Source organism: Oryctolagus cuniculus, chromosome 9 (genome assembly GCF_964237555.1).
Source record: "Oryctolagus cuniculus chromosome 9, mOryCun1.1, whole genome shotgun sequence".
Taxonomy (NCBI): domain Eukaryota; kingdom Metazoa; phylum Chordata; class Mammalia; order Lagomorpha; family Leporidae; genus Oryctolagus; species Oryctolagus cuniculus.
The window spans coordinates 119,458,401-119,484,630 of NC_091440.1; the positions used below are offsets into that span (position 1 = coordinate 119,458,401).

Sequence of the window (26,230 nt, forward strand, 5' to 3'; positions counted from 1 at the left end):
GAGTTCCATAGTGGCTGAACAATCTGAAATCAACGATTGCACAGCCAACTCTATCCAATGGAGCTATTCACAGATGGACCCCTGCCACCTTGCCCAAAGAAGCTCTTGGCACATATGGAGTGGGCAGGATAATTAGCTGGTTTCACACTGCACACTTAAGTCTGCCTCCCACAAGTTAAGCTGGGGCACACATGCCTAAGCTGTAACAAAGTATCTTTGAGAGTCAAAAGGGTGTCTCTGCATTCCATGGCCAACCATGCGTTCCAGACAGATGTGGCATTTCCAGGATTTCAATCTCAAAATCCCTAGGAGGGCTCCATGTTCAAGGTCTTCTCTGCCCCTCTGCCATCATCCAGAGCACAAATGATGCAGATCCCAGATGAATGAAACCCAAGAGGCCCTCTGCCATCTGGAGACACACACACACACACACACACACACACACACACACACACACATGCATATTCAGGAAATCTGAAGAGCGAAAAAAGCTGAGAGGATTAAAGGCAAATCATTTCTGGAAAACAATTTACAATTGACTTTAAACGTTTCAGCTGTTTTCTAGCTAACTGCTGGAAGTATCTGGAAATTGGTCCCCATGTGCCATCTCCACATCACTCTCTCTTCCTCTTTCTCCATTGCTCACCTCCTGTCCTTTGGAATCATCTCAACAGTCCCACACTCTTCTACAGCTCAGGTCCAACACCAGGTCCTTGAGTCTCTCCACTAGAATGGAAACTCACTAACATCCTACCAATCGGGAAACACACACACAACTAAAGTAAACCTCAAAAAGAAGGCTGGGAGGAGTGAGAAAGCTGGCTTGCTTCAACATAAACCCTGCATAAGGATTCTCAACTAGGCTCCCTTGGTGGGTCAACTGCTCATTTTTTTTCCACTGGGGTGCAATCCACTCTCAGTGGACCAGCATCAAAGTACTCGGAGAACTTTTTACCATAATTTATTTTATCTAATTATGCTTTGACGTAGTATTCAATCTTCTCTGCTACTTAACGCTGAGGATTAGATCCACGGGAGAAGGGGAAAGGAGGGGCTGGCATCGTGGTGTATCGGGCAAAGCTGCCTCCTGCAACACGGGCATCCAATATGGGCACCAGCTCATGTCCAGTTGTTCCACTTCCGATCCAGCACCCTGCTAATGGCCTGGGAAAAGCAGCAGAGGACAGCCCGAGTGCTTGGGAGACCCAGAGAAAGCTCCTAACCCATGGCTTCAGCGTCATCAAGCCTTGGCCACTGCGGCCATCTGGGGAGTGATCCAGCGGATGGAAGATCTCTCTCACATGTGCGTTCATTCTGTAACTCTGACTTCCAAATAAATAAATCTTTTTTTAAAACATCTTAGAGGGCCGGCGCCGCGGCTCACTAGGCTAATCCTCTACCTTGCGGCGCCAGCACACCGGGTTCTAGTCCCAGTCAGGGCACCGGATTCTGTCCCGGTTGCCCCTCTTCCAGGCCAGCTCTCTGCTGTGGCCAGGGAGTGCAGTGGAGGATGGCCCAAGTCCTTGGGCCCTGCACCCCATGGGAGACCAGGAAAAGCACCTGGCTCCTGCCTTCGGATCAGCGCGATGCGCTGGCTGCGACGGCCATTGGCGGGTGAACCAACGGCAAAGGAAGACCTTTCTCTCTGTCTCTCTCTCTCTCTCACTGTCCACTCTGCCTGTCAAATAATAATAAAAACATCTTAGAAAAGAAAAGGAAAGGAAGTTAATGTTTATGCAGTAAGCACCTTGTGGTTGGTGCTGGGGACTATGTTCGACTCCAGCCTTTGTATGAGAGAGCTTGAGCCTCTACTTCCTGACTTTCTGAGCCACAGAAACAGGGAAGGAGGCTAAAACGGTAGCTGTTGTTGTTGAAGCCACAGAGCATGGTTCATTCCCAAGCAATAAAACAAACAAGAGCTTTAAGGGTGCCAGTGCTACGGCGCAGAGGGTTAATGCCCTGGCCTGAAGCACTGGCATCCCGTATGGGTGCCGGTTCTAGTCCCAGCTGCACCTCTTCCCATCCAGCTCTCTGCTATGGCCTAGGATAGCAGTAGAGGATGGCTGGACCCCTGCACCCACGTGGGAAACCTGGAAGAAGCTCCTGGCTCCTGGCTTCGAATCAGCGCAGCTCTGGCCATTGAGGCCAATTCGGGAGTGAACCAGAGGATGGAAGACCTCTCTATCTCTACATCTCTCTGTAACTCTGTCTTTTAAGTAAATAAAATAAATCGTTATAAATAAATAAATAAACAAGAACTTTAAAACACTAGTTGCTCCCTCCTAACTTCTATGATGCCATTTCTTAATATTTCTGGTATCTTTTGATTATACAAATAATATGTAAAACCAATATATAATAATTACTTATTAAGATTTGTTTGAAAGGCAGAGTTATACAGAGACAGGGAGAGAGACAGAGAGAGAGCTCTTTGATCTACTGGTTCACTCCCCAGATGGCCTCAACAGCCAGGACTGGGCTTGGCTGAAGCCGGGTGCCTGGAACTCTGTCCATGTCTCCCATGTGGGTGCAGGGCCCCAAGTACCTGGGCCACCTTCCACTGCTTTCCCAGGTGCATTAGCAGGGAGCTGGAGCAGAAGTGGAGCCGATGGGACACGAACCAGCACTCATATGGGATGCCCATGACAGAGGCAGCAGATTCATCCGTTGTACCACAATGCCAGCCCCAATCACTAATATTTTATACAGATGAGGTCTGTTTAGATTTACCTGTAACACTTGCAATTTTGTGGCATCCTGTATTTTCTTTCTGAAGTAATATACTTTTGTCTCGAGATACATTCTTTAGAATTTCTCTCAGTAAGGTCTGTTGATGGTAAATATTCTTTGTGTCTTTTCTAGAAGATGATTTTTCTGAAATAGCTACTGAAAAATAGTTTTGCTGAGCATACATTTCTATATTGGTATTTCTTCTCTCAGCACTTTCACTTTGAAGATATTTCCCTACTGCTTTCTGACTTGCATTTTTACTGTTTAGAGAAATCTGTTTTCAGTATAATTATCCTTCTTTCACAAGCAATCTTTATTTTTTTTACTGCTTTTAGAAGGTTATTATTTTCAGTTCAGCTTCACTAAAATTGTTTGCATTTTCTAAACACTGAATTGATTGTAATTGATATTTTTTGTTTTTTGTATTTAAGGATCACTTATTGAAGGAGGTACCTTTCTCAGAAGGGAGGAGAGAACTTCCACTTTGACTATGGCCTTGTCAAAATAAGATCAAAGTTGGCGACTCATGACTAGAGCCTGGGGAGATTGCTGATGCCTTAAACAAGAGTGTCAATTTGTTAAGTCAACAACAGGAGTCACTGTGCACTTACTCCTCATGTAGGATCTCTGTCCTTAACGTGTAGTTCAATGTGAATTAATGCTATGACTAGTGCTCAAACAGTATTTTGCACTTTGTGTTCTGTGTGGGCGCAAACTGATGAAATCTTTACTTAATATATACTAAATTGATCTTCTGTATATAAAGATAATTGAAAATGAATCTTGATGTGAATGGAATGGGAGAAGGAGCGGGAGATGGGAGGGCTGCGGGTGGGAGGGACGTTATGGGGGGAGCCATTGTAATCTATAAACTGCACTTTGGAAATTCATATTTACTAAATAAAGGTAAAAAAAAAAAAGGATCACTTGTTCATTAAGTCTGAAAAACTCTCAACCTTTATCTCCATCCTACAGCTCTAACATTCCACTGCAGTGTGGTCCCTTTTGTTCTGTCCCTCATGTTTGTCTTGCTTTCATATTCTCTATAACCTATCTGGAAAAGCACTTGCTCTGTCTTCCAGTTCATCAATTCCACCTTCAGTTATGTCTGATTCGATGTTTGTCCATTTCTTTCTTTTTTTTTATTTGACATATAGAGCTAGACAGAGAGAGAGAGAGAGACAGAGAGAAAGGTCTTCCTTCCGTTGGTTCACTCCCCAAATGGCCACTACGGCAAGAGCTATACTGATCCGAAGCCAGGAGCCAGGTGCTTCCTCCTGGTCTCCCATGCTGGTGCAAGGCCCAAGCACTTGGGCCATCCTCCACTGCCTTCCCGGGCCACAGCAGAAAGCTGGACTGGAAGAGGAGCAACCAGACAAGAACCTGGCACCCATATGGGATGCCGGCGCCGCAGGCGGAGGATTAACCAAGTGAGCCACGGCACCGGCCCTACCCATTTCAATAATTATATTTTTCATTTCTAAAACTTCTGTTGGGTTCTTTTTCAAGTCTACCTAGGTAACTGTGATATTTGCTACTGCTTTCTCATTTGTTTCAAAAAGATTTCCTATTAGTTATATAAAGGCTCTTCAAAATGCTTGAGAAAAATGCATATTATGGGGCCAGTGCTGTGGTGTAGTGGGTTAAGCCACCACCTGCAACACCAGCATTCCATATAGGCATGGATTCAAGTCCTGGTCATTCTACTTGCAATCCATCTCCCTGCTAATGCCCCTGGGAAGGCAGAGGAAGATGGCCCCATACGAGACCCACAAGAAGGTCCTGGCTCCTGGCTTCAGCCTGGCCCAACCCTGGCCATTTGGGGAGTGAACCAGTGGATGGAAGACCTCTCTCTTTCTAACTCTTTCAAATAAATAAGATAAATTTTTAAAAAAAGAAAAATGCATATTATGTAAAATGCATATTATGATTTCAAATCTTTTTGCACCAACATCAACTTATCATTTAAATCATCTTTCCACGAACTTTCTGAGGTACACTTGTATACGAATCTAACAATTTCAGTAAGTTCTCAGGCATTCACATCTGTGGTCTGCTGTTTGTGTTTGGTCTCTGAGGGCTCAGTACTGACAGTTTGTTTGCACAGAAGTGCTTATGAGCTGATGCTTCCTTGGACATAGCAGACGGCCATTCTGGAAGCTTCTCCCCAGAAGGAATCTGTGTTTTCTTCTATAGCAAGCCAGAGGCTGTGCTGACCTCGGTCCACGACAGCTCTCTTCTTGCGGCTTCACACAGACGCTAACGGAAAACACAACGCTTGCACTCCTGTTCTATGCTTTAGCACCTGAACTTCATGGTCCACACTGCTTGGCCTAGTTGAGTTCTCTGATTTCTCGGTTTTGTGCATTTATTTGGGGGAAGGGTGGTATAGAGAAGGTATACAGATACCCTTAGAAATTTCCAATTTGGCAAGTCCAACAGTACACTTAGAAATGAGTGTTATCCAAGAACAGAATGATGGCGCTAGGAGCGTCCATTTGAGTCGCTCTTCTGGATACCATTCGGAAGAGCTTCTCCTGGGTGCAGGTTCATCATCCCATCTCCATCTCTCAATAATCGTCCATGTAAATAACTTTATTCTCGACTGACAGATGCGAAGCTAAGGCTATGCAGCAAATAAACAGAAGCACTTACTGGCACTGGCACTATAATTTATTTATTTATTTATTTATTTATTTGACAGGTAGAGTTATAGACAGTGAGAGAGAGGCAGAGAGAAAGGTCTTCCTTCTGTTGGTTCACCCCTCAAATGGCCGCTACGGCCAGCACTGGGCTGATCTGCACTGATCCAAAGCCAGGAGCCAGGTGCTTCTCCTGGTCTCCCATGGGGTGCAGGGCCCAAGCACTTGGGCCATCCTCCACTGCCTTCCCGGGCCACAGCAGAGAGCTGGACTGGAAGAGGAACAACCGGGACTAGAACCCGGCACCCATATGGGATGCAGCGCTGCAGGCGGAGGATTAACCTAGTGAGCCACAGCGCCGACCCTGTGGCACTATAATTTTAAAACAAATCCACTCAAAGCCAAAACTTGTGTTCTCCATCTCTAGAGAACATTGACCCTTAGCCACAAACTGCACAGACTCATCTCTGTGGAGTGCCTCTCTTTCCTTTCTCCTAGCCGGTCCCTCAAGCACCTGCCTTCTAGGTCCCGTCTGGGACTGCTGGTGTTAGAAGGAATGGGCATCAAGGACCGCCAGGCCTTGATGCAAGCACTGGTAAAGCTGTTCTAAGTCTGGAGAGAAAAAAAAAAAAAAAAAAAGAAGAATCAGACAGTGGAAGAGATCGGGAAGCTTTAGGAACCCAACCCGAGAAATACACAATTCTCCTGAGAAACTGACATGGCACTGTTGGAGTTCTTCAAGCCCAAACTGTCTTCTAAAAACCACATTCACAAAATGAATAATTGTTTTCCGTGCTTTGATCCCCACATCCTAGTTTCCCTTAGTAAAACGACACTTGATAACCACTGGACAAAATCTCCTGGACTTTCCTGGGAAGAAATTCCTCGGATGACACTTGATATCACAAACATCAAAATAAATAGTGGGATCTCGTCTCCAGTTCTCCAAGTGAATTAAAACTTATGCACTTGTGGCCGGCACTGCGGCTCACTAGGCTAATCCTCCACCTAGTGGCGCCGGCACACCGGGTTCTAGTCCCGGTCGGGGCGCCGGATTCTGTCCCGGTTGTCCCTCTTCCAGGCCAGCTCTCTGCTGTGGCCAGGGAGTGCAGTGGAGGATGGCCCAAGTGCTTGGGCCCTGCACCCCATGGGAGACCAGGAAAAGCACCTGGCTCCTGGCTCCTGCCATCGGATCAGCGCGGTGCGCCGGCCGCAGCACGCCGGCCGCGGCGGCCATTGGAGGGTGAACCAACGGCAAAGGAAGCCCTTTCTCTCCGTCTCGCTCTCTCACTGTCCACTCTGCCTGTCAAAAAAAAAAAAAAAAAAAAAAAAAAAAAAAAAAACCTTATGCACTTGTAAGCTTTGAAAGGCTGACACCGCCATGATTTTTATTCCACTTGTTCTATTACTCCATTTATTGCTTTGTGTTTTCTAATCACGTCCATTTTTAAAAAGGAGCATCCTAAGTTTTCCCTAGTTAAGCATTCCATTGGCATCATTCTGAAATATTTGTCATGCAAATTCGTCTTCCCAGCTCAAGGGCATAAACTCATTTTAACTGATACCAAAAACAATCATTAAACTTCCTTTTAACACACAACTTAAACCAGAAATTCACTCATTCATTCATTCATTCAATGAACATGTATTGCACAAGTCCTTGGTGCCAAAAAAAAAAAAAAAAATGTCAGGATCGCAAGAGCACAGATAGGAGTCTTGCCTCAAGTCCATACTGGTTCCTGTGCCACGGCCACATGGGAAAATACATCCTCGGCCTCTTGCGGCTTTTTTTCCTCACCAGCTCTATTTATTTCATCTGAAATAGCAGACTTCTTGCACATACACATAGACTTTTAAAAGGTTACTTTTTTAAGTATCTGTAAATAACAACCATCTCCCAAGATGGTCAGCCTTCATGTTCTCAAACGAATTCTTAAGGTCACAATAGGACAATGAATGAAGTTACAATGTTTATCTTTTAACAACCATCTGCCCCAGTACACATCCTCCCTGGGAATACCATGAACTCCTCGTAGGGGCAAAATGGCTTATTGTGCTTTAAACTCTATTGGAAAATGCAGAAACTCAAGTATATATATATATTTGAATATATATATTATTCAAGTATTATATATATATATATCAATCAGAACTCTATTCATATTGTTACCACAGACTGACTCAACCTAGATTAGTGACTTTTGCACCTTTTGTAAGTAATAGACCTTTGGGGAACCTAATGAAAATCGCAGCCCTGCACACACATGCAATCTTTCATATGAAGCCCCTCTTTGTTGAGTGTTGTGGCACAGGGGGTTGCACTGCACCTTCATATGCCCATATCCCATATCTGAGTGCCTGGTTCAAGTCCTGACTATCCAGTTCCAATCCAGCTTTCTGCTAATGCCCCTGAGAGGTAGTAAATGATGCCTCAAGTTCCTGGGTCCCCACCACCCATGGGGGAGACCAGGATGGAATTCCAGGCTCTTGGCTTCCATCCCAGCTGTTACAGGCATTGGAGGACTAAATCAGAAGAAGCAAGATCTCTTTCTCTTTTCCCCTCTCTCATTGTCTGCTTTTTAAATAAATGAATCTTTTTTAAAAAATAAAATAATAGGGGCTGGCACAATTCGTTAAGCGGCCGCCTACCACACCAGCATCCCATATGAGCATGGGTTTGAGTTCTGGCTGCCCCACTTTCAATCCAGCTGCCCACTACTGCGCCTGGGAAAGCAGCAGAAATTGGCCCAACTATGTGGGCCTCTGCCACCCACATGGGAGACCTGGATGGAGTTCCAGGTTGCAAGTATTTGGAGGGTGAACCAACAGATAGAAAAATATCTCTCCCTCACCCTCCCTCTCCATAAATCTGCCTGTAAAATAAATGAATCTTAAAATAAAATTACAGGCCGGTGCCGTGGCTCAACAGGCTAATAATCCTCCACTTGCGGTGCCAGCACCCGATCGGGGCGCTGGATTCTGTCCCAGTTGCCCCTCTTCCAGGCCAGCTCTCTGCTGTGGCCCGGGAGTGCAGTGGAGGATGGCCCAAGTGCTTGGGCCCTGCACCCCATGGGAGACCAGGAGAAGCACCTGGCTCCTGGCTTTGGATCAGCACGGTGCGCCAGCCACATTGGCCATGGGAGGTGAACCAATGGAAAAGGAAGACCTTTCTCTCTGTCTCTCTCTCTCACTGTCCACTCTGCCTGTCAAAAAAAAAAAAAAAAAAAATTACAAAGGTCCTCCATGGATGCTAAAGCCATGGGCAGCACCTCTGGGAACCGTGGCAGTTTCAGGGTTTATGGTCCACCTCACTCAACCTTGGAGTCCCTGTCCCAGAGTAGATTTCAGAAACTGCTTGTTGACTGAGCACCTCTGTAACTCTGTTCTCGTGGAGCTCCCATTGTCATCTGCCTCCTCCCCATGAATTTCTGACTTTCAAATGTCCACAGGCACACTTTTCCTAAAGTTACTTGCCCAAGACAAATCTGACAGTGTACATACACTCTGCTCATCTCCAAACTTGCCTCTCCTAATTTCCCCCTTTCCATTCACCTTCCAAAGAAAGCCTTATCTACTAGTGCCCCAAAGTTCAATGATCACTGTCACAGAGACTAAACACCACCAGGCCACAAACAAAATACACTTCCAAAACACACAGCTCCGGGGGGTGTTCTCTGAAACAGCTGAAATATCTTCAGGAAGAACAGAAAGGGGCTGTGTGTTGTTTTACCGAGCGGACAAAGTCTGGGCAGGAACCCACACCTCACCTCCATGCTGAGTAGTTAGACTTCAGAAGTAAGATGACAATACTGGACTACATTCTAACATTTATCTGACTTAAAAAGCCAGTCCGTGTCTTCTGGCAGGAAGCTCGTTCAGTAACTTGATTTGACAAAGAACCCTGACTTTGCCATAAGGACACGTGACATCCTAAGAGTGAAATCTACACCTGCAAGATTTTGACAGTACAGATGTGTATTTAAAACGTATGCATGGGATGAGTGTGTGGTGTGAGCATCTAAGAAGCCCTCATCCCTTAACAGAGTCTCCGAGTTCGATACCCGCTTCCAACTCTATTCCTGCTAATGCAGATCCAGGGAGGCAGCCATGAGGGCTCAATTAGCTGGGCTCCTGCTATCCACAGGGGAGACCTTGACTGAGTTCCCAGCCCTTGGTTTTGCCCCCCACAACCCAGCCCCAGCCTGGCTATTGTGGGCATTTGAAGTGTGAACTGGTAGATGGGGGCATATACTCACTCTCTATAAATATGTTTGAAAATGTATATATAAAATGCAGTAAACTGAAAATCCATACTTGGCAACAACTTAACATTTGGACAAAAAAACAGATAAAAAATTATCACAGAAATGATGGATTTAAAACCCACTTCTGAGGCCAGCGCTGTGGCATAGCAGGTAAAGCCACGGCCTGCAGTGCTGGCATCCCATATGGGTGCCAGTTCAAGTCCCAGCTGCTCCACTTCCAATCCAGCTCTCTGTTATGGCCTGGGAAAGCAGCGGAAGATGGCCCAAGTCCTTGGGCCCCCACACCCACGTGAGAGACCGGGAAGAAGCTCCTGGCTCCTGCCTTCGGATCGGCACAGCTCTGGCCATTGCGGCCAATTGGGGAGTGAACCAGCAGATGGAAGACCTCTCTCTCTGCCTCTCCTTCTCTCTCTGTGTAACTCTGCCTTTCAAATAAATCAGTCTTAAAAAAAAATCACTTCTAATATGTGAACAACAGTATTTGAAGGTGAACAGGTCAGAGGTTGTATGATGATGGACAACCCACAGGTGCACCCTTTCTGTCTTCCACCTGCATACCCAGCAAAGAAAGGAAAGGCGGCAGCAATGGGTCTGAACACACAACAGACTCTGCTGCCCCGTCAGATCCACCTCTCTTCTTGCCCGCAAAAATGCAATCAGAGGATGCACATGCCCACAAAGTCCTTTCTCCTTTCTCCTCTTGGTACCAGGCGTTCTAAGGAAATTTCTTATTCTGGATATGATCAAAAACAATGCATAGGGAACCGTGTGATGAAATCAATAAACACATACAACATGAATAATGAAATGAAATGAGATTCAAGGCAGAGAGCAGGCATTTAGCCTAGCAGTTAAGATGTCCATGTCCCCACCTACCAGTGCCTGGGTTTGCTCCTGGGCTCTAGTTCCTGACTCTAGTTTCCTGCTACTGAAGACTCTGGAAGGCACTGACGATGGCTCAAATAGCTGGGTTCCTGCCACTCTCTCTGGAGACTAGAGCTGAGTTTCTGGCTCCAGGCTTTGGCCCCAACCAGCCCCAGCTATTATGGGCATTTGGGGAGTGAACCTGAACCTGTAGATAAGAGCTCTCTGTCTCTCTTTGCCTTACAAAGAAAAGAAAAGAAAACAATTATAATGCACTTAATTAAACAAGACCCTAATGAAGGCTGTAGTTCCTTTTCTGAGAATTTATTTTAGATTCAGCAATAAATATTACCTTCTCTATCTTTAATTTTGTTGCCCTAATTATGTCTGCTTTTCATATATGTTACATGCATACTAATATGTATATACTACTTATATAATATTAATGTGCATATAATTCTTCTCAAACTTTTTCTTATTGCCGATATTTTCTGAGGGAATTTTGTAGTGAAAACTCATAATGCTTATAGCTCTTGGAATATCAGAATCCAGACGTGCAGGACAGCTATGAAAATTACTAATACTTCGCATTTCCAGTGTACATCTTTGCCCAGTGAATTTAATTTTTGATCACATGAGAGTAAATGACACTCCTCATGCCGTGGATTTGCAGAGCTTGAAAAAGACTGCTAGATATGAAGAAAATATCTAATATCTAATCTTCTAATACAGCCACACATGCTACCTTTCCCAATTCAATTTTATTTCTTCCATTTTAGTAAGCCATGTTAGTGTCAAACCAACATCTATATTTTAATCCCCAATTAAAAATATTGGTACTTTGTCATCCAGTCCATTTGCATAGACTGCTAGCCACATGAAGATGTTATGAATACTGCAGAAGCTGTAGTTAACCAGTCAAAGGTTTTCAGCACTTGATATCTGTTTGATCTTTTCCATAAGAAAAAAATTGATCATTCTTGTGTTAAAATATTAACTGTGCTTCAGCTTTAACAGAGATCTGCATCACCGACAATGAGACTAATAAATCTTACCTACATTTCTATTCAGATCTTTTGATGACTCCTTATATTCAAGACAGAGATCCCTTTTATACAAAACCTATTAGAGTATACTTCTTTGGAATTCAAACTGAATTCAACTGAGAACATCTAAAATTACAAGTTTTAACATCCTCTATCACTTAGGATCCTTTCTTCTGATTTTTTTTTTTTTTTTGTAAAATACATATACAGAAGAAAACATCTAACATACAATGGCACTTGATAAAGTTTGTGAAAGAATAAAATTAAAAAGATAATTTGTTGCAAAAATTTTGAAACACATGCATAGCTTTTTCATAGTATTTTCCAAACTTTTGAAGACCTCCCTCATATATACATACATATATATGTATATAGATATAGAGATGGATTTCAAAACAAAATTGTACCAGGGTGCAGTTACGGCTCTGCAGTTAAGGTGTGGTTTAGGACACACATCCCCTATCAGAGTGCTTACGCTCAAGTCCTGGCTCCACTTCCAATTCCTGCTCCCTGCTAACAGGCACCCTTGGAGGCAGCGGTGACAGCGCAAGTACGTGAGTCCCCGCCACCCACATGGGTGACCCGGATGGCATCCCTAAGCTCCTGGCTTCAGCTCTGCCCAGTCACAGCTGTTGTAGGTATCTGGGGAGTGAAGTAGCAGACAGAAGACGTCTATCTGTCTCTGTTTCCCTGCCTTTCAAACACAGTGAAAGTAAAAACAAACAAACAAAAAAAATTAAGTTGTACCAGAATAAACTTTATCTTTTAATTCTTGAACTTTTGGAAGCAGCTTCATACCTCTACAGCTTACAGGTAATGATGGAGTGTATATCCACAGTAGGTTCAGTCGGGTCAAGAAAGAGAACATTTCTGGCAACCGGATGTGCCCATTCTCGCAAGTCTGCACCAGCACTCCCCCCATCTGAGGCATGTCCTCTGGGTAAGCTCTGATTCTCCTGGATATACGTGTCTCCCTACACCATGCCGTCACATGATTTTATCTTATCTAGAATACTACTAGATTGTTTACTTACTTCTTTTTCTCAACATTACAAAAGTCATCCTTCTTTTGGTGCACAGCCAACACTTTCTGTAAAACATTCCATCGTGGGAAATACCCGCATTGGTTTATTCATTCTAGCACTGATGCACACGTACGTATTTGCAGTGTTTCACTACTACAAACGATTAGTGTATACACTTCCCCTTTATGATGAACTCTGCTTTTCCCCGGGGTATAGATGGAGGAATGGAACTGCGTGGACACAGGGAGTGTGCGTCACACTGAGTTGCAAGTGATGGTGACGGCATTCATTCCAAACAGCACAGACGACAGTTTCTGTTGCTCCACAACCTCAGGAACAGTTGGTCTACCTCCTGCCAATATGATGAATGTGTAATGATTCATCTCATTAGGATTCTGATTCGCAGTTTTCTGATTACTAATGAGGTGGAACATAATTTCATTCATTTATTGGCTATGATGATATTTCAAAAATTGTGTGGAAAAGGAATTAAAAGATATATTTATTTTGGTACACAAGTTTTGAAATCCATGCATAGTTTTCTTCATAAAATGTATCTTCTATGGATTTTTTGAAGTATCCTGGAATTTGGACTTGTCACTCGTTGGCAGTGCTGGTTCAACTCCTTGACTGAATCTCCTCCTAGATCTTCATTTCTTCCTGAATTTAATACGAAGATGTTCTTCATCTATTCCATGTGAGCCTGCTGCTAGCTGCCTTCTTCTACAGTGTGCTGCATTTGCTCTCTCTTATCATGTCTTCTTTTTATGAATAAAAGTTCCTGCTTTTAATAAAGTCAGACTCATCATTGTTTTCCTTTATAATGTGCTGTGTAGCTCTTTTTTTTTCAGAATCCCAGAGCCTATTTTTTCATTTTTTTAAATTTTTTTTAATGATTTCACTGATTTATTTGAAAGACAGAGTTAGGGAGAGAGAAGAGAAGAGAGAGAATGAATGAGAATCTTCCATCCACTGGTTCACTTCCCAAATGGCCGTTACCAGCCAGGGCTGGGCCAGGCAGAAGCCAGAAGCCAAGAGTTTCATCTGGTTCTCCCATGTGGGTTCTGAGGCCCAAGCACTTGGGCCATCTTCTGTTGTTTTCCCAGGCACATTTGCAGGGAGCTGGATCAGAAATGTAGCAGCTGGAATTATGAAACAGCGCCCATATGGGACACTGGTACTGAAGACAGAGGCTTTACCCACTATGCCACAGCACTGGTCCCAAGCCTATCTTTTCTTCTATATGTTTTTCTGTTTTATTTTAATAGATATGTTTTGGCCATCTGACAATGATTTCAGTGTAAGTTATGATGTAAAAGTCTAATTTAAATATTTCTCATATAGGCTCCTAGTTATCCCAACATCAGTTCTGAATACTCTGACCTCTCCTCACTGATTACGGCATTCCTTCTAGCTCACGTACACTGTTCTGTGTGAAACTATCCAGACGTCCCCTGTTCTGTTTCACTGATCTACTGGTTTATCTTTGCATCAAGGCCACACTGTCTTCATTATAACAGATTGCTAGTAAGCCTTGATACAACAACCCTTGCAAACCATTTTTCTTCAAGAATTTCTTCACTTTTCTTGGTTCTCCATATTTTCACATAACTTTGAAAATCAACTTGTCAAGTCACACACACACACACACACACACACACACATCAAAATATGCATTGTTAGGCTTTCTGTTGGAGTTTCAACCAATCTATAGATTGATTTGACAAGACCTAATGCATTTACAAGGCTGAATCCTTCAGTCACGCACACAGTACATCAATACATTTAATCAGGGTGTCTGAAATGTCTTCCAATAAAATCTCATCATTTTACCACAGAGCACCTGCTTTCTTTTCTAATTGTCAAATGTGTCATGTTATTTAATGCTATTATAAATGGAATATTTTTCTTATTTCACAAAATAGAACTGCTGTGCTGATGTCGACTTTGACAAAAACTGGGCCGGCGCCGTGGCTCAATAGGCTAATCCTCCACCTTGCGGCGCCGGCACACCGGGTTCTAGTCCCGGTCGGGGTGCCAGATTCTGTCCCGGTTGCCCCTCTTCCAGGCCAGCTCTCTGCTGTGGCCTGGGAGTGCAGTGGAGGATGGCCCAAGTCCTTGGGCCCTGCACTCACATGGGAGACCAGGAGAGGCACCTGGCTCCTGGCTTCAGATCAGCGCGGTGTGCGAGCAGCAGCACACCGGCCGTGGCAGTCATTGGAGGGTGAAACAATGGTAAAGGAAGACCTTTCTTTCTTTCTTTCTTTCTCTCTCTCTCTCTCTCTCTCTCTCTCTCCCCCCCCCCCCACTCTGCCTGTCAAAAAAAAAAAAAAAAAAAAAAAAACCTGGGTAAAGAGGGCATGGGACATTTTTGTAAATATTTTGAACCAAGTAGTGCACATCGTGTGAGGTGCCACAGGCAGGCTGTCCACTCGGTTAGGACATCCTTAGAAGACAATGCCTGGACCAGAACCTGGGGCTACTTCCCTGCCTACTGCCAGCACACAGGAGGGGCTGAACACAACAGTGACTCCTTTTCCCTCAGAGTCGGGCTCACCGCCCACAACAAACAGCTCTTGGAGGAATGGCCTTGACCAACTAGAGACCGATGACCCCAGAAACTCCTATAGCAGCAGCCACGCCTTCCAGAATTGATACTAGAACTAGAATTTTCCATTTGCTCTCATCAGTTTGATTAAATACAATACAATCACAAGTTACTATATGTTCTGACAGCATTACTATATTAATGCCCATATATGCAGTGGATCGGTCATTTTGTTTTTGTTTTATTAATTCAGCGACAGTTGCCAGTCAATGTGCTGGCACTGAAACCAACAAATCGCCAAGCAGTGGTCATGAGTATGCAGGATATTGTACGGCCGCTGTGAGCAAAACAATGGCTCCTCGTGCTATTTCTACTATCTCTAACAGCCTGAACAGAATCCCAGAGGCAGCACAGAGCACTGTTTGGATTCCCGTAGTCCTGCCTCGCTTATTTACAATTCCCTCCTCTATCCTTCCTGCCTGCCCAGATGGTTTTCCTCTTGGCTTTCCCAATCCTGAATTTATGCTCACTGCCCTGGAGATGCTAAATACTTCAAAAACCTTCCTCTTGAAGCCTTCTTCACAACAAGAAAATCATAAACTCTCACCTCTGCCGAATGATGCTGGGGTTAGCTGTCACTAAGTGACTTCTCGATCCAACATCTTTCGTATATTCACTTGACAAGGGAGGAAGATTGCATCTGGAGACAGAAGAAGACACACTTTAGAAGGATTCACAGACTTCAATCAAGCCAGCCATAATGACACAGCTAAGAACCTTACTAATTCTAGCTCAGTTCACAAATAACTGTTTTGGCCACCTCCCCCTTTTACTAGACACTAGATGACTAATGAACCATCCGCATCTTCAAAGACTGGTTCAGTTTTAGAAGCAAGAGGATGTCGTCTAGAGAAGTAAATGATCTATGAAAGGAAAGAGACAGTAAGAGCGCCTGATTTATTCCACCCTCAATGTTTTTGAGGTGGTCAACAACCAGTCTTAGACTGGAACCTAGGGCTCAGGACGGTGTGGCACCCCAGAGGACACAGGACCACAGTGTCTTCCAGAAACCTACCGCCCTCAAGGGACAGGAAGGAATTATACTTGCTGACGTTTTTCTTTCTTTTCCCCAAAGCTGAATCACAACAGTCCATTAGGGCAACGTACTATGTGCCTTAAGCAACGGCGATCTCACTTTTATGCACAAGACCAATGCTTTGGGTGACAGGTGATAAAGACATATGTGGCATCCAGAGAAGGGTGATGACTCTGCCACCGCAGGTCAGCCAAGGGAAAGAGCACACGTGATGTTTCCTGGTGCTGTAAAGGCCGCCCCACTCCCCTCTCCAAACACCTCCCTGACCCAGCTGTTTTCCTTAGCCACAAATGTTTACAATGGGAACTATCTTCAGGTCAGTGTTAATCCAAAGCCCACCGCTTTCAGTCTGCGGGACATTATACAAGTTGATTCACTTGCCTGGCCTTGGTTTCCCCAATACATAAAAGGAAGAAACGACTTTTTTTCCCACAGGGTTGTTGTAAGACTAAAAGAAGTCCTATATTAAAAAAAAATCCCAGTTTATGCTTCACACATAGTACAAGCTCAAAAATAACACAAAGCAGATATTCATAGAAATATAATTAAATATACATTTATTATTTATGAAAACCTTAAACAAGCCTGCAGTTCCCACTAGGTTTTCCTTATTACTGTGATTTAATTCCCCCTTCCACCTATGGAGAGAGGGGCTTCAAAAAGTTCACAGAAAATGCAAATTATGAAAAGAATATGTATAGACTTCAAAATTGTTTTGCACCCAAATAAACATACTTCATTATTACTATTTTATCTGAAAACCAGACAGACAGATCACCCTCCTGCTGGTCCACACCGGAATGCCCATCACAGCCAGGGCTGTGTCAGGTGAAAGCCAGGCGCTGGCAGTTCAAGCTATGGCTCCCATGTGGATGGCAGTGACTCAATGACTTGAGCCATCACCTGCTGCCTCCCAGGGTGCACATCAGGAGGAAGCTAGAATCGGGAGAGGAGCTGGGACTCCAATCCAGGCCGCTCTCACATGGGACGTGGGAGTTCCAAGCGATGTCTGACCCTCTATACCAAATAATGTACCTAAATTTACCTTTCAATTCCTATCTCCCACGAACTGTCTGAAACGTCCCATCTCTCTCTGTGTCTTGACTCCTACCATATCAGGGCCTCTCTAAGGTTTTATTACTTCAGGAAGCCAAAGCATTGCTTATTTGAAGGCAAAGATCCCTTACAAATAGTAAAGTCTCCGCTCACTCCCCAGCGACTGAAGTTTCCCCCACAAACCTCCCGCAGGGCACGGAGTTGTCTGTGCATCGGCTCAGCTGATGGGCTCCAGCTCCCTCACTGCACCCTGTATCTGCCCTGTGACTCCCACCACAGCAGGCCATCGGACGCGGAAACTGCTCTTGGCTGATTTCAATTCTGCCTTTCATCTGTCCTTTAGTAATGAGATTCCGGTTCCTCTGGCAGCGCGCCACAGGTCAGCTAGCCAGACAGCTGGTGACTTTTGCTAACGTGCCCTGAGAACAAACATGGTGAGCATTGTGGCTTGCGTGGGAGAGCCCATCACAGAGCCACCCTTGAGACGTCTGCTATTCACCACATGCCATGTGGTCTCCTGCACATTCTCACGAGGGAGTGAGCCTCTGCATCAACACCAGGGCTCATCGGGCTACGTGCTGATGCCGGTCTTGTGACTGAACCCATCCTTGCAAAGGTGACTGTCAAGATAAAGCAGGCTGAAATGTGGCCTCTAGGAAAGGAAGCAGGCAGTAGCCAGAATGGATTTATGCCCCTCAAAGTATTTTTTCCGAGTTTTTTTTTTTTTTTTAAGTATTTGCTTATTTATCAGAAAGTTAGAGACACACACAAGGAGAGACAGAGATCTTCCATCTGCTGGTTCACTCCACAGATGACTGCGGCTGGGCGAGGCTGAAGCCACAAGCCAGGAACTTCATCCAGGTTGCCCACACAGGTGCTGCAGCCCAACCTCTTGGGCCATCCCCTGCTGCTTTCTCAAGTGCATTTGCAGGGAGCCAGTGGAGCAGCCAGGACGCCCCATGGGATGCTGGCATGGCAAGCGGCAACTTAACCCACGGTGGCCCAGAGAGCTCTGATCTTGACCGTCCTCACTAACATCTGAGAATCAGCCACGTTATATTCAAACTGGGGACTCTGAATGTGCTCTCCTCACTGGTCCTGTCATTAAGTGGAACTAGCTGATTTTCACGAATAACTGTTTGTTTTTCTGTGAGTGTCAGGCCTCGTGGGCCCAAGGCCCTTGCAAACCTCCTACCAGAGGGCAAAAGCTCAAGAAAGACTTGCGTATACTGATCACATCCTGTGAACCAGGGAAATGCTACACACAACAAAGACAGCATTTTGTGAACGCATTTCTGGAAAACAATGACAACACAGCTTGATGGAAAACGTCAACCTGCCGCTCCTCTGGGTGGGTATTTCTGTCCAAGTGCAAGTAACTGACACCTCCCTGCACCTCACACACCACAATTGTAGCTCCTCAACTCCGAAATTGATAATTACGTAGATTCACATAGAAGGCACGCTGAATACAGCCAAACTGTCTCTAATAAAGGCGTAATTGCATAAAAGTGTTTCAGACTTTCCATTATCGCTCGTTGGCATAATTAACAGATATTAACGGCTGAAGTGTCTTGGTAAGAGTGCTCACAAGCCCTGGGAGAGATCTGATCGCAGGACTGGTGAGCAATGATTCAAAGAACAGTCTGAATTAGCGAGGGGAGGTGGGTGGGGAATGGGCATGGTGGAGAGGAATCTTGAAATAGAAAAATTATAAAATTACTTTGAAAATCCTGAGTGTCTTTAAGGCTGCAAAACCTGTGTTTGAGCACAATTCAAAAGGCACCAAAATTCTGTTGCTTTCACTTTGTCCCTGGAACTCCCAGTCCCTTTCTACCATGTACTTGTGTTTACTTCTGTCTTGTAGGCCTTCGGAGAAACTGAATTCAACAGCATTATCTTTTCAAGTGTTGCTTCTGGTTACAGAGCAAATGTTTACTTTGAAAATGGGAAATTGATATTGAGTATTTTAGAAGATGCGTTAGAAAACATCGCAGCAAAGAAACGGTCAGTCTCTCCTGGTCCTAGGACACATTCAGAACCGGAAGCCGGTGGAACAGTGAGCAGAGAGGGCTGGTTTTCCATCTGTCCTGAGTCTAAAACCACATGCTTTCCAGTGCACACCTGTTTAATTTTGAATATATATTACCTCAACTTTCTAAGGCTTCCCCAAAACAAAGACGTATTAAGCAATCACTTCCAAATAGATCCATAAGTGGTCAAATCCAATTTTAAAAAATAACTTATCAACATTTATTACTCCCATGTTGTAAACCATAAATAAAGGTTTTAAAAATTCAAACGTGTTTAGGACATCTGCCCTTCTATGAGTCTGCTATGTATCCCGCTTTCCATGTTGGATCGTTCTCTCCCTTTTTTTTTTCTATCAGTTAGTATTAGCAGACACTAGTCTTGTTTATGTGATCCCTTTGAATCTTAATCCTATCATTATTATCAATTGTGAACTGAAACTGATCACTTGGACTAGTGAGATGGCACTGGCACATGCCACCTTGATGGGATTGAACTGGAATACCCTGGCAAGTTTCTAACTCTACTGTTTGGGGCAAGTCCAATTGAGCCCTTAAGGCATTCAGATCTGGCTGAAGAGACTATGAGAGTATTTTAGGCATGGAAACCCAAGACACTCTGGGGCTGGGGGGGGGACCCTAAATGAAAGATCTCTGCGAGTGAGATCCCAGTGGAAAGAACAGGCCATCAAAGAAGGAGGTACCTTTCTCTGAAGGGAGGAGAGAACTTCCACTTTGACTATGACCTTGTTTAAATAAGATCAGAGTTGGTGAATTCAAAAGGCTTCCATAGCCTTGGCAACCCATGACTAGAGCCTGGGGAGATTGCTGATGCCTTAAACAAGAGTGTCAATTTGTTAAGTCAACAACAGGAGTCGCTGTGCACTTACTCCCCATGTAGGATCTCTGTCCTTAATGTGTTGTACAATGTAAATTAATGTTATAACTAGTACTCACACAGTACTTTACACTTTGTGTTTCTGTGTGGGTACAAACTGTTGAAATCTTTACTTAATATACACTAAATTGATCTTCTGTATATAAAGATAATTGAAAATGAGTCTTGATGCGAATGGAATGGGAGAGGGAGCGGGAGAGGGGAGGGTTGTGGGTGGGAGGGAAGTTATGGAGGCGAAAACCCACTGTAATCTAAAAGCTGTACTTTGGAAATTTATATTTATTGAATAAAAGTTAAAAAAATTCAAACGTGTTATAAAACTTGCACAATTCTTGGGACCAGCATTTAGCCCAGTAATAGATGCCTCTTAGGATGCCAAGGTGACATAACAGAGTACCTGGGTTCGATGCCCAGCTCCAACTCTTGATTCTTTTTTTTTTTTTTTTTTTGACAGGCAGAGTGGACAGTGAGAGAGAGAGACAGAGAGAGAAAGGTCTTCCTTTGCCGCTGGTTCACCCTCCAATGGCCGCCGCTGCAGCCGGCGCACCGCGCTGATCCGATGGCAGGAGCCAGGAGCCAGGTGCTTTTCCTGGTCTCCCATGGGGTGCAGGGCCCAAGCACCTGGGCCATCCTCCACTGCACTCCCTGGCCATAGCAGAGAGCTGGCCTGGAAGAGGGGCAACCGGGACAGAATCCGGCGCCCCAACCGGGACTAGAACCCGGTGTGCCGGCGCCGCAAGGTGGAGGATTAGCCTATTGAGCCACGGCGCCGGCTCAACTCTTGATTCTACCTTCCTGCTAATGCAGACCTCGGGAGGAAGTGGTGAGGGCTCAAGTCCCTGAACTCCCCCAACTCACGTGGGAGGCCTGGACTGAGTTCCTAGCTCCGAGCTTCAGTCCAGGTTGGGGGCTACTGCAGGCATTTGGGGAGCGTGCAAGCAAATGAGATATTTCTCTTTCCTTCTCTCTCTCAAATAATAAACAAAAAAGCTTTAAAAATAAAGAAAATGGTTCTATTCTTGAACTTAAATCAAAAGCACATGCACACATAGCTCTACGCTATCTCCTCCAAATTCTTTTCACTCCTCAGCTTCCTCATCGCTCTGTGCACATAACGCTTAATATTGCATCAGACGCTCCAATCTCAGGCACTAATTCTGAACTAGAATTTAGCCACAGCAGACCGTGCACAAAGCTAACTTAGCCTAGTTGATCTGTGATGAACCCCGCCACCCTAAATAACTCCTACAGTGCCCCAGCTTGGTCTGCTACACGCACCTTGCCTGGTGCACACAAAGAAATCAGACTGCCTCCCTCTGCACTGTATTAGGACCACCTGGAATACCTAAGTTCCTGAATCTGTGGGAATGAGCTTGTCTGTTGCTCCACCCTTACAGAGTTTGTAAAAAAAGGCAAATTAACTGACACTGAAGTGTGATTTGAAAACTGAAACGGCACAACAGTAGCTCTTGGAATGATGCAAATCCGCAGTCGCACAGCGGAAAGCCTTGAGGAACTGTGGTCGCTCACTTCTCACACAGATTAGACAGGGAAGGTAAAACGAGTGCTGTGGGCCACAGACCCAGCCAACGGCAAGGCTCCTTGCTGGCCCTTGGCCTCCTGCCAGACACTGCAGTGCAGGGAACGCCTCAAGTTGGCTCAGGACCACTGTTCTCCTTATCCCTTCACGCTCTCCAGGGACTGGCCTGGTTCTCCTACCCCATCCCCCAGCGCTGCACAGCACTTGGGACGACGAGGAGGTGACTCCACTCAACACCTCGTTCCACAGAAGCTGCTGCCTGCCCCGCTCTGTTTCTCAGTCCTGGTCACAGTGAGCCCCTCTCCATGATGCACCTGCGCGGGAGAATGACTCAGCACACCTCTTCCGGACCCAGGGGAGGCCGGATGCAGAGGAAGTGCTCAGAGGCTGTGCAAACGCAAACCCCGACAACTATGTTTTTATGTTCCTGTTGTGTATGTATCCCGGGGAAAGACAAGCAATGGAGAGGAACACACGGTACGACCTGGACAAACTATGCCAGGGCTCCTGGATGAAGAAAAGGCCATTCCTTCTCCCTGCTCTTCTGCAGGCTTCCCCAAGCAGCCTAAGGACAAGGCTCCCCTGAACCTTCTCACCTGGGCTTTCCTCCCCCCACCCCACTTAGAGGCGGCCTAATGTGCTCTTAGCTACCCTCTGTTATTCTTAGGTCGTGATTTATCCTTAAGAATGAACATACAATCTCCCTCCACCCCTTCGCTCAGTTTTCTGCCCTCATGTCCCTGCCATCCTCAGCCGTCCCAGCCACAGAGCCTTTTGGTCTTCTCTACTTCAGCGGCACTGTGGAGCCTCGCCACTCCTTCCCTTTCCCAATAATACCGAGTCCTGTCTCGACACTAAGTCTGATCATCCCCCAGAAACAACATAGCTCTGACATGGTGGACCTCGGTGGGGCATCCTCAACTTCAGCGCTTCTGAGTCCACTTCTCCCCGCCGTGGCCCCCGGGCCCTCTTGGCTATGAAGGACCACGCTGTTTGGCCTCCTTCCCTTCTCTCCCCCATGTCTCAGAGCCCACTTCCTACCCCACCAGAACCCTCCGCATTCTCACACCCTGTCCTCCCCCACTCCCAGATCCTCTCAAACCTGCACTCTGCCAATCGCTCGCCCTCTTGGCTTGGCCACCTGCTAAGCATGTCCCATCCACACCACCCCCGGGGCAGGCTGGCATCACCACGGTCCGAGGGCGTTCACCGGGGGCTGGATGCATCCTAGTGATCCCTTCCACACCCTGCAGGAGTCCCCGGTTTTCCCTGGAGCTGGGGTCCCCATCACCACCGGCTCAGGCCCTTCACCATGCTCCCTCATTGGCAAGTCACCTCCTCTCCTGTCCTCCAGCTGTCTGGTCATGCACAGATCAAATCCTCCTTCAGAGCCCACTTGCTACTTACCAAGGCCTTTGTGCAAACTAAGAAGCATGGCAAGTGGAATAAAACGAGTGAATTAGCACGTGTATTCACGCAGAGCTAGCTGCCACAAAGGAGCGCTGCGAGAAGTTTTAAGCACCCGGCTCGGCTGGGATCTAAAATAAGACCCGAGCGTTTCCACACTTCCCCAATGCCTTCACTCGCAGCACAGTCTCGCTGCCCTCTTTAGCCCCACCCTTGCCTCTGAACTTTCTCGGGGCAGGCTGGCCCTGACCCCGGCCCTCACTCAGGCTCCTGTGAGCTGGAAGGGGAGAGCAAGATCTACTGCAGTGCGTTCATCATAGTGGCTGGTTCTGCAAGGTCCCCGGGCTCGTGGGAAGGGGAGGGAGGGGGAGGAGGCGGAGGCCGCGCGGCGGGTGCTCCCTCTTACCGCATGACAAAATCTGCTTCATCTATTTGACGGCCACAGCCACTCTTCTTGAGAATCCCACCATTGCCCACCACCGCGCATTTCTTCAATGGCAGCTGGAATGGGGTTGCCTAGCAACAGAAAACAAGGCGGGTTTTCACTGCAGAGAACACACAACCAACGGCTCACAAAATCATTGTGTACAGCAGACCCTTTGGGAGGAATGTGAATGAAGACTGGGGCCAGGCCAAAAAAAAAAAAAAAAAATGCATGAGGAAAGAAAGATGCTAAGAAGTTTGTGAGGCACACACTAGCCCATTCCCTGGAAATTCAAAAAAGCAAAGCAAAAAGATCCCCTGAAGTGCATTCACATATAACAATGTACTTTTCTGTCTCGAACTGGGCATGCACACAGGAGAGGGTATTTGCTAGGGAAAATAGAAGAATCCAAATGAAAACACAGGGTTATTTTTACAGGTATTTAACTAGGTATGAACTCAAATGACTATTTCCCTCTATGACTGCAATTTCACTCATTCATACAATCAGCCACTCACCCAACCAAAGTTCAGGGCATGCGCTATGCTAACGATCGGGGGACAGAAACCAGGAATCAGAAGTCACAGGACTCGGCATTCGTAACCTGGGGTGCACAGAGGGCGCCAGCACAAAGGCCCAGACAGCAGTCCCTAAAGCACTGTGCAAGCGCCGTGGAGTAGCCCCAAGCGCACCAGGAGCCCCACATGGGCGCAAGACGGCATTTCTGCCCAGCTGATCAGGAACGTTCTCTCTTGAGATGAGCCTTAAAGCATAAGCAGAAAAGGCAGCATCAACAAACACACAAGCGCATTTTCCGAGAGCACATCCTGTGTTTCCAAGCAAATGGACCCTTCAGGTGGATCTGCCCGGATTAGATTAAGAGGAAGCAGGGGGCAAGTGTCTTTGTGTTGAACCAGCCAACAAGTGTGACTTTCTTTCTGCAAATGCTGAGCTGGACTGCACAGACGACGTCTAGTGTCCATGGCGGTTTCCTGAACTGATATTTATAGTGCCAGGAAGTAGCAACAGTCAAAAGAATAAACAGAATAAACCCATGAGAACACACTGAAAGGGCCTCACACAGGCATGGGATGATTAAACTAGAAAAAGTTCCCGTAGTCTCTGTTCCCTAGTAGCTGAGGGAGGCACTCCACACAGCACACAGAGAGGATTTAATTTCCTTGATTCCTAATGTCTAAAAAGCTACAGAAATATTTCTGATGGAGACACGGTATTTTTTTTTTAACAGGCAGAGTGGACAGTGAGAGAGAAAGACAGAGAGAAAGGTCTTCCTTTCTCCGTTGGTTCACCCCACAATGGCCACTGTGGCCGGTGCACCGCGCTGATCCGAAGCCAGGAGCCAGGCGCTTCTCCTGGTTTCCCATGTGGGTGCAGTGCCCTTGGGCCATCCTCCACTGCCCTCCCGGGCCACAGCAGAGAGGTGGACTGGAAGAGGAGCAAATGGGACAGAATCCGGTGCCCCAACCGGGACTAGAACCCGGGGTGCCACAGTTGCAGGTGGAGGATTAGCCTAGTGAGCTGCGGTGCCAACCAAGACACGGTATTTTAAAGTGTAAGGTCCACACCTCTGACAGCAGAAAGCAAAGAATTCCAGGAGAGGTTACTTGGCCTAACAGTTCAGATGACCAAACCCCACCCTGGAGTACCTGAGACTGATTCCTGGCTTCAACTCCTGACCCCAGCTTCTCACTTGGGCAGACCCTGGAAGGCAGCAGTAACAGAGATCCTGCCTCACAAGTGGGAGCCCTAGACTGTGCCCTGAGAGGGAAACAGATGATACACAAAGCTTTAGGGGTGAAATGCATACTGTGGCCTGGGCTGTGGGAGGAAGACCAGGGTAGAAGCACCAGAGGACCATGACACGCTCTTGGAAGAGAGCGGCAATTTCCATGGGGTGATCAGGGAAGGACTGGAAGCAGGCATGGGAACAACCCCTGCAGGAAACCAGAGAGCGAGGGGCAGCTTCAGTACAGTGGTTAAGACAGCGCTGCTTTGGGGCCTGCACTGTGTCCCATATGGACACCGGTTCGAGTCCCGGCTGCTCCTCTTCCAATCCAGCTCTCTGCTATGGCCTGGGAAAGCAGTGGAAGATGGCTCAAGTCCTTGGGTCCCTGCACCCATAAGGAAGACCTGGAAGAAGCTCCTGGCTCCTGGCTCCTGGCTCCTGGCTCTTGGCTTCGGAATCAGCTCAGCTTTGGCCATTACAGTCATCTGGGGAGTGAACCCATGGAATCTCTCTCTCTGGCACTACTTCTCTCTGTAACTCTTCCAAATAAATAAAATAATTCTTTAAAAAAAAAAGCTCTGCTTGGGTATTGCATTCCACATCAGGATGCCTTATTCTGAGTCCCTGCTTCTCTGTTTCTAATCCAGCTTCCTGCTAATGCATATTTAGTGCAGAAGACATCGTGTGGGATGTCCACATTTCCTGTCAGACTGTCTGGGTTTGCGTCCCAGCTCCACTGCCAATTCCAGACGCCTGCTAATGCACACTCGGAGGCAGCAGGTCATGGGCCATATGCTTGGGTCTCTGCCACCCACGTTTAAGACTCAGACTGAGTTCTGAGCGCTGGCTTCGGCTGCAGGCATTCAGGGTGTGAACAAGCAGATGGAAAATATCTTTCCCTCTGCCTTTCTT

The 26,230-nt window shown here is 46.2% G+C and overlaps 1 protein-coding gene across 1 annotated transcript in view; it reads right to left on the minus strand.

Moving 5' to 3' along the window:
• The window catches only part of ST8SIA1 (ST8 alpha-N-acetyl-neuraminide alpha-2,8-sialyltransferase 1), a 140,796-nt gene that overhangs the window by 44,415 nt on the left and 70,151 nt on the right, over positions 1-26,230 (minus strand). The window contains exons 3-4 of the mRNA XM_002712716.5: positions 23,554-23,663; positions 15,728-15,820 (exon numbers count right to left, since the gene is read on the minus strand). Of these exons, the coding sequence (XP_002712762.1) occupies positions 15,728-15,820; positions 23,554-23,663 (203 nt within the window). The remainder of the gene's footprint in view (positions 1-15,727; positions 15,821-23,553; positions 23,664-26,230) is intronic.